Source organism: Mus musculus, chromosome 11 (genome assembly GCF_000001635.26).
Source record: "Mus musculus strain C57BL/6J chromosome 11, GRCm38.p6 C57BL/6J".
Classification (NCBI taxonomy): Eukaryota; Metazoa; Chordata; class Mammalia; order Rodentia; family Muridae; genus Mus; species Mus musculus.
In genome coordinates, this window is record NC_000077.6 from 6,288,608 (window position 1) to 6,300,887 (window position 12,280).

Here is a 12,280-nt window from a genome sequence, read left to right on the forward strand (position 1 = left end):
ATGGCCCTGAAATGAGTCTTTAATTTTCCCTCTGAAATTTCACAAGCCAGACCTCCATCTCCTGCACTGTTTTCAACATTATCTTCCAAGCTCCTACACAACATCTGCCAGAGCTCTTAACAAGGAATGGATCTTCAAGCCCAAAGTTCCAAAGTCCTTCCACAGTCCTCCCCAAAACATGGTGAGGTTGTCACAGGAATAACCCCACTTCTGGAACCAATTTGTCTTAGTCAGGGTTTCTATTCCTGCACAAGCATCATGACCAAGAAGCAAGTTGGGGAGGAAAAGGGTTTATTTGGTTTACACTTCCATACTGCTGTTTATCACCAAGGAAGTCAGAACTGGAACTCAAGCAGGTCAGGGAGCAGGAGCCAATACAGAGGCCATGGAGGGATGTTCTTTACTGGCTTGCCTCCCCTGACTTGCTCAGCCTGCTCTCTTATAGAACCAAAACTACCAGCCCAGAGATGGTCCCACCCACAAGGGGCCTTTCCCTCTTGATCACTAACTGAGAAAATGCCTTACAGTTGGATCTAATGGAGGCATTTTCTCAACTGAAGCTCCTTTCTCTGTGATAACTCCAGCTGTGTAAAGCTGACACAAAACTAGCCAGTACACAGTCCCAACTAAATGTTGTTCTTTATAAAAATTGTCTTGGTCATGGTGTCTCTTCACAGCAATGGAAACCCTAAATAAGACACAGGGTTTCTGTGTAGCTCTGGCTGACCTGGAACTCAATCTACAGATCAGGCTGGCCTCGAACTCAGATCCACCTGTCCCTGCCTCTTGAGTACTGAGATTAAAGGCATTGGAAACAATTGCTTGGCCAGGTCAAATTTTAGTAGGATTCTCTTGAGTGGTCCTTTTTTTTTTTTAAAATTAATTAATTAATTTATTTATTTTTTGAAACAGTGTTTCTCTGCAGCCCTGGCTGTCCTGGAACTCACCTTGTAGACCAGGTTGGCCTCGAACTCAGAAATCCGCCTGCCTCTGTCTCCTGAGTGATGGGATTAAAGGCGCCACCACACCTGGCACAAGTGGTCCTTTTTTGACTATTTCTGGGCTGAGGCTATAACACAAAGAAAGCCTTTTGTATAGGCCTAGTAAAGCAGGATTCCTTAGCACTCAATATCAGCCAGTATTACAGTGTGGGCTATAAGACCCTTAGCTATAGCCGGGAGTGGTGGCGCACGCATTTAATCTGAGCACTTGGGAGGCAGAGCCTGGTCAACAGAGTAAGTTCCAGGACAGCCAGTGCTACACAGAAAAACTCTGTCTCAAAAAAACACACAAACAAACAAACAAAAAAGGCCCTTAGCCATAAAGACTTGACACATCTCTGTAACTTTTTTTTTAAAGATATTTTATGTTTATCAGTAGTACACTGTTGCTGTCTTCAGACACACCAGAAGAGGGTATTGGATCCCATTACAGATGGTTGTGAGCCATCATGTGGTTGCTGGGAATTGAACTCAGGACCTCTGGAAGTCAGTGCTCTTAACTGCTGAGTCATCTCTCCAGCCCCTCTATAACTCTTTATGCAATCTGGATAGAGGGATTTGAGTACCTAGGCCACATTTAAGCTGCAATAGCAAGTTCTAACTGTGGGCTGAGGAATCTTGGCTTCTTAGCCCTTAGGCTTCTTAGGACGATATACCCCAGGTCCATGGGAGGACAACTCACGTGTACCATTGCTGATGCTTCTGCCCTTGTACTGTGGCCTATCACTGCTACCAAAGCTTGAAGAGCTTCTGGCATACTTGTGACTACTTGTGACTTCTATTTCAGTAGAGCAAAAGGACTCTCCAGCCAGCTCATCCAGCACTGGTGCCATTTGCCATACATAGCAAGGATAAACTGACAGTCTGTATTGCTGTCCATCAAAAACTACTCTGCTAAAAAAGAGAAACAAGCGGAGAGTTAAAGGCCATGAGCATGAAGCTGGGCATGGGACTTATAGCTATAGTCCTAGCACCTGGTATATGCAGGTAAAAGAAACAGAGCAAGGTCAGCCTACATTATGAAATTGAATCCAGCCTCAGCTACATGCCATTGTCTCAAACAACAACAACAAAAGACATGAGTATGAAATGAACCACTCTCCTTTTTGAGACCTGATCCAACTGTGTAGCCCAGGCTGCCCACAAGAACTCTATGTAGCCCATCTTGACCTCCCAATTGGTCAGTTTTTCTCTGTTCTGAAATTGCAGGTGTGTGCTGCAAAATCTGGCTGAATATTTTTGTTAGTTTTTTATTTTGTTTCCCAAGACAGGGTTTCTCTATGTGGCCCTGAAACTCTCTCTGTAGACCAGGCTGACCTCAAACTCAGAGATGAGCCTGCCTCTGCTTCTGAGTGCTCTGCTTTAAGGTGTGCACTCACACAGCCAGGCTCTGGCTTAACATTTTGACACGGGGAACATTTCATATTAGTGAAGTGTAACAGGTTAACTAGTGGATTTTGTCTGTTTAGAGCAGGCTCTGGAGCCAGGAAGATCCAGGGGGACCCCAGCACAGCTTCCTGTCAGAATACTAGCAGGAACACCCAAGTCGCATGACAACCAAGTCACATTAGACCTCGCTAACTAATCTTCATAAGGACTGCTGCAAAACAAGTGTTCAAAATAGTCACTCATGTTATTCAAATTATTTTGTGCAGGGATACATTTTACCAACCCAACTATTATTTAGGGCAGCTTGTTTTGGATACAAAGCCCGTGGGCCTCAAAGTCGCAGCGCTCCTGCTTCGGCCCGCCAAACGCTTCAATTATCAGACGGCATCCCACGCCCTGAATGTACCAGGTTCTTAACAAGCTTCGGAAGCGTCTCCCGTGTAACTGCTAATGACAGCCGAAAGACAGTGAGCAACAGGCTGGCTTTGGCCAGATGCAAAGTTCTGCATTGGCGCGAAGCCCGAGCGAGCGACTGAAACCCAATTCTGTGACGTCACGTCACGCCCACAGCCTGTCTTGCAGGCCGCTCCTCTGGGGCCGGGCTACGCGTTGACGCCACACGCCGGGGCGGGGCTGAGAGTTTGGAGCCCGGAGTGGTGTCGGCGCTTCACTCGGGTGGAGCTGAACGGGAGACAGGTAACCTTGTGCGGCAGACGGGCTCCGTCCAGGGCTGGGAGGCTCGGCGCTTGACACCCGGAGCTCGCGGCCGAGGGTGAGGCCTATGCGTCCTTGCTTCCGGAGTGCCTGAGTGACGGGCGTGAAGCCGGACAGAGCCGGGCTGGCGGAGGGCGGCGATGGTGGGCGGGGGACGAGACCTGACGGACAGACGTTATAGCCAATGGCGTGGCAGGGTCCTCCAGGCGGGCGGAGATTGGCGGACGCGGACTTGCGCCGGGGGTCGGGGGGCCGAGCGCTATTGGCTCTGGCGGCGGAGCCGCGAAGGTGGCGGGCTAGGGAGTAGGTGGCCTGGCGGCCCGGGAGAGCCCCAAGGTCGCGGCGTGTCACGTGGACCGGTCGCTCCCTCTGGCCCGCGCGCGTTCTTTTGTCCTGCGTGCGCTGACCCCAGCAGGCCGCCGTCCTTGTGTTCGCCGTGCCCGGACACGGCGCTGACCTTGGTGCCTGCGGCAGCCCCACCTGCCGGTATGAGGTAAACCAGGCTGTCGGCCAAGGTGACACTGGTTTCCCTAGAAACACCATCCACGCACCGCTTTCCTCGCGAGAGTGTGTGACAGATGTGAGTTATACCCAGAGTGACTGGGAAGCCTGCTACTGTGCCCTCGCATGAGTTACCAGATCATGTTTCTTTTGCCCACCGAGCAGTGTGCCAGTCTCTGAAGTGACAGGTTCGGCAAGAATCCTCACGTGGATACCATGTAAAGACAGGAGAGCGGAGTGTAGGGCATTTGAGTATCTACACGGTGAAGGAGCAGGGTGAGGTGTGGAAAAGGGATTAAAGGTAATGAGAAGTGACGGGCTAGGTGTTGTGCGCATGCGTAACTCAACTTCCTGACTGTAAGATCAGAAAATGGCGGCGTTAAGCATCATTGGAGGGTGGAGTTTTAGATCCTTGACGTCAAAAGGTCACTCAAGGAACACCTCTACAGGCCCAAGTGGGGTCAGTGGGGTCAACCTGTATTCGATGGAGGTCTCTACGTCCGTAAGTGTTATCTGTATATAGTGAAGCTATTGCGAATGTGCAACTGGTCTTCATCACCCTAAGTAGAAGCGTGTAACTAAAAATAGAAGTAAAAATTTCCCCCAGCTTTTCTGTGGATTTCATTGCCCTTACAGGCCCTACTTGTGTCTGTGTATCCTGTGCTCTGACATTGAGCAGAGGACACCGTTGGAGTTCCTCTGTTTGTCTGATCCTCTAGCCTTGCCCTTGAAGGTGGAACCAGGTAGATTAGTAGGTGGCGTTAGGAAAGTGACACTATAATTGTCTTTTTCTCTTTTTCTATCCTTGTCATTTTGTATCACATACTATGCAGCTTTCTTTCTTTTTTTTTTTTTAATTTAAAAGGTTACATTTATTTGTAGGTAGGGAGATGTGCACACGTGACAGTGCTTGTGTAGATGTCACGGGGCAACTTGTGAGCGCTGGTTCTCATCTTTCATCTTTCTAGGGGTTGACCACAGGTGATCAGGTTTGGTGACACTGGTCCAATTTGCAGGCCCCTACTTTCTTTCTTGGTATATACACATTTAGTCTTGCTTATCTCTAAGGCAGATTGATCTTCTCATTATTTATGTGCCTTTCAGTTGCTGGTAATTGCCTTTTCTGTGCCGTTTATTTTATTAAATAATAATGGGGCTATTCTTGGAAATATGATTAATATTTCCATGAAATGTGTGTTTTCAACCTGACTTTCAGTGTTGCTGTCTTGGAAATGATAGTCTTGTAGACCAGCACATACTTTATTCTGTTTTATCTACCTGTCTATTGGGCTTCTCCTGATGATGTGTTAGGATTTATAGTGATGTGTTAAAATTTTAATCTTCCATGTTGCTAATTTTTTTCTAATGTCATTTTTCTTTCTGCTGGCTTCCTTTGGGTTCCTTTAGCATAGTTGCTGGAATGAGGCTCCCAGCTGGTTGTGGTTGGAGTAGAGGTAGAAATGAAGCTCCTGCTTTGTATTTTGGGACTCCTTTGCCTGTCACCATCCTTTGGCTTAAGAGCATAGGCTTTGTGGTTCCTTTGTCTACTCCTGTTGGCATGTCTTAGAGTTTCTCTACTAATTAATCTGAGACATGTGACACATTAGGGGGGTGCTCTGTCTGTCTCCAGGTTCCAAAAGTTAAGGTTTAAGTCACCTTACTTCCTCAGTCAAACCGTTCAGAGACAATTGTTTTAAATTTAACATTTAATAAAATATTGACAGATTTTCATGCTTTCTATAAAGGCTTCATAGTTTTCACTCTTTAAGAACATATATTGTGAGCCGGCACTGGTGGCATACACCTTTAATCCCAGCACTGGGGAGGCAGAGGCAGGTGGATTTCTGAGTTCTAGGCCAGCCTGGTCTACAGAGTGAGTTCCAGGATAGCCAGGGCTACACAGAGAAACCCTGTATCCAAAAACCAAAAAAACCGATTTTGTGGTTCTGGTTGAGATGTCGTTGAGATAAGTCAGTAACTCAGACTGGTCTGGAGATCTAAAATGTTCCATACTGCTAGGGTTACAGGTATGCGCCACTATGCAACACCTCTCTATAGTACCTCTCCACTTCTGCCCTTACCAGTGCACTGCTTAGACCTCTGCAGTCTTGGGCACCTCTGATGCTATAGAGCCACAGCTAGGGAGACACCACAGCAGTCTTGAGACTTAGCTAAGGAAGCTTGCTCAGTGATCTGACTTTGGAAGTGCTCCTGGATGATAGCTTGTACTTAGATGGGCTAAGTAGGCTGGTCTGCTAAATAGTGGAGACACTCTAGTAAGGGTTTAGATGTTAGAGGGATTGTCAGACCAAGGTAGTGGATGTTTACTTATCTTGGGCCCTTAAAGTTCTCAGACATCTCTATTGGCTTCTTATAATTCTTTAGTCATAGAGACACTTGAAGTTTACAAAGTGCTTTACTGTTTGTATTATAATTTTAAAAAAAACGAGAGAGAAAAGAGTGATTACTGTTTCTAGTTCAAAGAGAACAAACAAGTCAGGCCTAGTTAGTATGTAATGCTTACATAGCAAGTTGGTGTCATTGATACCTGTGGTACTATCAGTAAAGTGCTTACTGGGCAAGGACCTGGGTGTGGTAGTGCATGTTTGTAATCCTAGGGCTGGGGAGGCAGAAGAGGGTGGATCCTTGGGGCTCCCTGGCCAGCAAGCCTAGCTCATTTGACAAGTTGTAGACAAGTGAGCTACACTGTCTCCAAAAAAAGTGTACAGCACTTGAGGAATAACATCAGAGATTGACCGTGGGCATATACACACATGTGCGTCAGTGCACGCACCTATATGTACACATATTTATATTTAATATGTACCCATTTAATAGACAATAGCTAATATAAATATATATGCCACATACATAACATATATAATAACATTTGAATGTTCCTGCCTCAGTCTCCAGAGTAGGATTACAGGTGTTGCGTTTTGTGCAACACCTCTTAAAAATGCCTCCTCACATCCACCCCCACTGGTCTATCTGCTTATTGACACCTGCCTAAATATTTGTTTATCTTTCTTAAAGTTATGCCATTAACACTTAAAAATACGTTTTTCTTGGTTCTGATCTTTCAGGTCTTTTTATTCTCTCGAATATTAGCATCCCCACTGCAGTAGGTTTCTGATGTTCAATCCAAGGCCTTGCCTATGCTAGACAAGTACTGTATGTTTGAGCTTAGGCTACTATTTCTTTTTTCATCTTTTTTCCCCAATACATCTTCTTTAAAAAATTATTTTCTCTGTGTGTTTATGCCGTGTATATGCCTGGTGCCTGTGAAGGTTAGAAGGGGGTGTCAGATTCCCTGGATCTGGAGTGGCCTGGTGGGTGTTGGGAATCAAACCTGATTTTTTCTGAAGGAGCAGTAGAAGCTCTCTTAATCATTGAGCCAGCTCTCCAGCTCCAATTTTACCTCTTACAGTTAAGACTTGAATCCACTTTGAATTTTGTATGTAAAGGGATCCACATCTTTTTTCTTTTTCTCTTTTATTATTTATTTGTTTTGAGAAAGAGTCTTATTATGTAGCCCTGTAGACCAAGATAGTTGGAATTCAACTATCCACCTGCTTTTTTCTGCCTCCTCTTGGGAATAAAGGCACGTCGTACCACCACTCCCACATTGATATGGTTTTGGTTTTGTTTGTTTGTTTGTTTGTTTGAGACAGGGTTTCTCTGTATAGCCTTGGCTGTGCTGGAACTCTGTAGACCAGGCTGGCCTCAAACTCAGAAATTCGCCTGCCTCTGCCTCCCAAGTGCTGGGATTAAAGGTGTGTTATTTCAATTTTTCAGTTTTTTAAAATGTGTATGTTTTTGTTTTGCCTGCACGTATAAATGTGCACCATATGCATACCTAGTGCTGTGAGGTCAGAAGAGGATTCAAGATCCCCTGGAACTGGAGTTATAGAATTTTGTGAGCCATATCAATACTGGGACTCAAACCTGGGTCCTTTATGAAAACCACAAATGCTCTTAATTGCTGAGTCATCCCTTCAGCCCCATTGTATTGTTCTTATGTATTAGGCAAAGCCCCTGGAATTGTGTCTTAAGACCTGCCCACAGTTTTCTTACCACATATGTAAGAGAGAAGGCTGAAGGACAGGCTACACATACTAAGCTGTTTGGAATTTAAATCTCAGTGTGAATGACAAGCAAGTATCCTGGTCATTTTTAGGTAAAGTGTTGTGCCATTTGCTGAAGGACAAACTTTATGATGAGTCATTTTAAGGAGAGTTTGAAGCTCTTGAGATATTTGTTCTGTTGGAGCCAAGCTTTCTCTGGCATTTTATTTTTATTTCTCAAGAGGTAACTTACTTGAGAATAAGCAAAGTCAAATTCTTCTACTTCCAATATTAAGAGTACAGCGAACACTCAATGGTTTCTGGATATGTTAGAGAATGCCATTTTGCAGTTAACAATAATTCTTAACCAAGCCTTACTGTTTTTCCTGCAGTCATTTAATATCTTATATAGATGTAAAGATCCTAAGTCAGATGGTAAAGCTTGCAACTCTGTGCCTACATCTCTGGGGCTAGTCCAGGCGTCTTAGGGGACGTGGGTATGCCAGTTTGACAGTCACGCTCTGTCTTGCTCTTGAGCTTGTAGGCTAGGCTCTGAACAAGTCATTGGCTGTTGTGAACCCTTTTAAGCTAGTGTATTTTTCTTCAACAGCTGGGCAAGTTTTATCTCTTTAACATTCTTTTAAAACTTTTCTCTCTTTTTTTTTTAAACAGGTACTTGTGGAAGGCTTCAGGACAAAATGTTTCATTTAAGGACTTGTGCTGCTAAGTTAAGGCCATTGACAGCCTCCCAGACTGTTAAGACATTTTCACAAAACAAACCAGCAGCAATTAGGACGTTTCAACAGATTCGGTGCTATTCTGCACCTGTAGCTGCTGAACCATTTCTTAGTGGGACTAGTTCGAACTATGTGGAGGAAATGTACTGTGCCTGGTTGGAGAATCCCAAAAGTGTACATAAGGTAAGGCTCACAGAGTAGTCCTCTGCTCTGTATGTTGGTCAGGTGCTCACTGACTGCCAGGTAAGTGAGTATATCCAGAAGAGTCAGTGGGCAGGCAGGCAACTAGAACCCGGCACCATCCACCATGTCTACTGCGTCAGACTCAGTGTGGCCTCAGTGGAAACCACAGTCCTCTTGAGTTGTTTCCAGCAATGAGCTCAACACTCAAAGCACACAATGAAGCATGTGTAGCCAGCCCTTCAAGGATCTGAGGAAATGCAAGTGTGATCTGGCGACCATGTGAGGAAGCACAAGACTGGCCCTCCGGGATCTCCCTGAAGGTTGCTTTAGGATGAAGCTCTCTGAAGAAAGAAAATCTGTGGGAAAGGATGGGACCTGGAGATGCTCTTCCATCCTGACTTCTCTGAGAGAACATGTCATGTGTATTTGTGACATTTCAAATTCACCACATGTACTTTCTATATAAACAGCTGTTTAGATCCTTGTGTTTCTATTTTTCTCTTGTCTTTGATTTTTCTGTATCATCTACATGGGCACTTTTTTTCTTAGACCCTTTTCTTCGATATTTGCCTGAATCCTTTCTGAGGGTGACTAGTTCAGACTATGTGGAGATGTGCTGTGCTTAATTGGAGAATCCCAAAACTACCACATTGTATCCACCTCCCCTTGGCTAGCCAAGCATTAGTGCCAGAGTTGGTGTGTTCTGTTGATGGCCAGTGACTGTTCATGGGTTATGATGGTCATTTCTTAATTTTTGGATATGGAAGCCAGCTTGCTGCAGGGGTTGCAGTGTGGTGCAATGGTAAGATGTGTAGTCCACAGCTCCCCACCTGCTCTAAGTCTTTGGGAGAATGACACAGTCACGATGATTGTCTTCATGGAGGCCATGCTCAGCCAAGATGTCTGTCTTTACTGTGGACCAGGCCTATTTGCACTATTGAATCAGCCATCTTACCAGAAGGCATCCTTTATCCATTGACCTGCCATTAGGTTTTTAGTTTTGTTTATTTATCTATTTGTTTGCTTGTTTGTTTCTTTTAAATTCAGGACTTTATTTTGCAGGAGGGAGGGCCACACTTTTACCTTCTCACCCTCAAACTTTTAAATTGTTGCTGCTCTGAAATTCCTACCAAACTCTTCATTTTCTCCTTGTGGACTTTGAAGAAAGTGTAACCTCTGAGCCATGTAGTTCAGGCTAACCTGAAATATGTTAGGTTGTCCAGGTTGTCCTTGAATTCTGAATCCTCTTGCTTTTACTGCTGTACTACTGAGATTGCAGGACATACACTGGCGTGCCTACCTACTAAAGGAGGAGATTTTTGTGGGTATGATAGCTTTTGTTCTCTAAACAGTTGCATAGTATTCCTTGAAAAGGATTTTGTTTTGTTTTTCCTTCTCCCTGCATGGTTGTGGTTATCAGAGAAAGCAGCATGTGATAATTAGGGTGAGAGAGTACTGAAGAAAGTCTGTCATAACACTAAGAGTGGGGCAAGAGTGCTCAGCTACCATCTGCTTGCTCCCCATAGAGACTGTTGGTGGTGGGATTGGTGTCTTGGGGTCAATCAGTATGAGAGTTTCTTGGAAACACTTTTGGGAGGGTGAATAGTATACATGTAAGAGATTTTGTTCTTTAATTGAAGATGTGTGTGGGTTGAAGGTCCTTGGAGCAGAGTTTATGCCTGTATCTGTTACTAAGAGTTTGAGTTACTCTTACAGACTCAGGCATTGCTCTGCCCTGCTACCTGTGGAAGGAGGTACAAGAGGGCTGATTGAAGGGCTGGCCCCACTAGAGATCCTGGTTGTAGGCTGACAGAACTTTGACCTCTTTTCTGCCTTGTTCACAGCTAAGTAGTCCTCTTCAAATTGTATTACACACACACGTTGCATGTGCCTTTTTTGAGAGAGATGACCCATAATTTAAGTCACATTTTCAGAGATACCTATGACTATAGAGTGTTATGTCCTATAACCTTAGAAATACTTCATTTTATTAAAAATGCTTTGGGTCTGGGGAGATGACCCAGTTGGTGAAGTGCTTGGTGTACAGCCGGGAGGGCCTAAGTTCACACGCACACACTGCTCCCAGCACACATATAAAAATTAGGCAGCCAACGTGGACCTAGAATTCATCCCAGTGCTGGTGCAGGAATTAGAGGGTCTTTGTGAGTTTGCCTAGCTAGCTGGCAAAGTTAACTTGCCTTAAAAAAATAAGGTAAAAAGTGTCAAGGAAGATACCCTATGTCAGCCTCTAGCCTCTGCACATGCATGTATGTGTATGTGTGTGTATGTGTATGAAAACAACACACATGGTGCTTGCCTGGCATGTAGAATCCCTGCTTTCAGTCCTTAGCACTTTGTAACTGGGTGTGGTGATGGCAAATAGTAATCTCCTTGTGTACTTGGGAAGGAGTGGCAAGAAAACCAGAAATCCAACGTCATCTTAGCTCTGAAAGAGTTAGAGGACAGCACAGGTCATGAGACAGCTGTCTTTAAATAAAGGAACTACAGAGGTGGTTCCGCAATTGCTCTTGCAGAGGACCTAAGTTGAGTTCTCAGCAGCCACATGGTGCACAACCATCTGTAACTCCAGTTCCAGGGGATCTGACACAAAATAAAAAAAAAAAAAAAAAAAAAGAATGCTTTAATCTCCTGTACCAGAAAGGGTTTAGGGTTTTTGTTTTGTTTTGTTTTGTTTTTTGGGTTGGGTTTGGTTTGGTTTGAGACAAGAGTCTCTGTGTAGCCCTGGCTGTCCTGGAATTCACTGTATAGACCAGGCTGACCTCAAACTGGGAGATCCATGTACCTTTGTCTCTCAAGCTCTGGGATTACAGACATGAGGCAGCATGCTTGGCCATCTCTATTTAAAACAGTAGCCACAGAAACAACTTTTAAGATGGTTGGGGGTGTCTAATTTATTAGTTCTGTGTTTGCCCCTCATATATTCATCCCTGATTTAGTGCCCAGCATTCCACAGAAAAATGATCGTATGTGTGATTGTGAAAATTATGTCTGGCCAAAGTATCACAGTGGGTCAGAACTCTCTGTCCCTTCTTCCTGTGCTGCTCCACGGAATTCTGTCTTCTAATTTAATCTACCTCTGTACTGGGTCTACTGTCTTTTTGTTCTGAGTTTGGTCCTCTCTGAGACTATCTGTTCTAGGCTATCATAGGCATTTAAGGAATTTTGCTAGTGGCCTGTATTAGCATTTATAGCTCCCTTTAATGTCTTAACATGTTGGGGACACATAGAACAATGACATCTGTGTTTATGTTTTAAAAACAGAACTAGCCAAGCATGATGACACATTTGTGATCTCAGTAGTCTTAAAACAAGCAGGTAGTTGAGGACTGCTAAGCCCCTGGTCTTGTTTTACTCAGGAGAGACAGGATCCAAGCTCCAGTATTGTATCCAGGTCTTTCTGATGCAGATCTGGTCCTTTTCCTTAGTGCCCCAGCGCTTGTCTTGAAGATGCTAGTGACTGGTCCTGCTTTACCCTTCCTGCCTGTCCTGCCATGGAGCTTTCCCACAGCTCACGACTGCAGCATTCTACCCCTTATACCTCCCCAGTTCACAGTCTCCCTTCTTTCTAATTTCATTCATTGATACCTCTCCCTCCCTCCCTTCCTTCCTTCCTTGTTTTGTTGTTGTTTTTTGAGACAGGGTTTCTCTGTGTAGCCCTGATTGTCCT

General features: G+C 44.7%; 1 protein-coding gene and 1 long non-coding RNA gene across 17 annotated transcripts in view; one reads left to right on the forward strand and one right to left on the reverse strand.

Moving 5' to 3' along the window:
- Positions 1–1,209: 1,209 nt before the first annotated feature.
- On the reverse strand, positions 1,210–3,656 carry Gm46270 (predicted gene, 46270). Its single transcript, NR_168687.1, has one exon. It is a non-coding gene; the product is annotated as a predicted gene, 46270 (long non-coding RNA).
- Positions 2,990–12,280, forward strand: part of Ogdh (oxoglutarate (alpha-ketoglutarate) dehydrogenase (lipoamide)) — a 67,498-nt gene continuing 58,207 nt past the window's right edge. For 3 of the 16 annotated variants that reach the window (NM_001252283.1, NM_001252282.1, NM_010956.4), the window contains exons 1-2: positions 2,990–3,086; positions 8,345–8,592. In NM_001252283.1, the coding sequence (NP_001239212.1) occupies positions 8,371–8,592 (222 nt within the window). In that variant the 5' untranslated portion in view covers positions 2,990–3,086; positions 8,345–8,370. Of the gene's footprint in view, positions 3,163–3,343; positions 3,907–3,950; positions 4,108–8,344; positions 8,593–12,280 lie in introns of those variants that run through there. The other 13 variants (NM_001361903.1, NM_001252287.2, NM_001361905.1 and 10 more) reach the window with 12 other exon arrangements.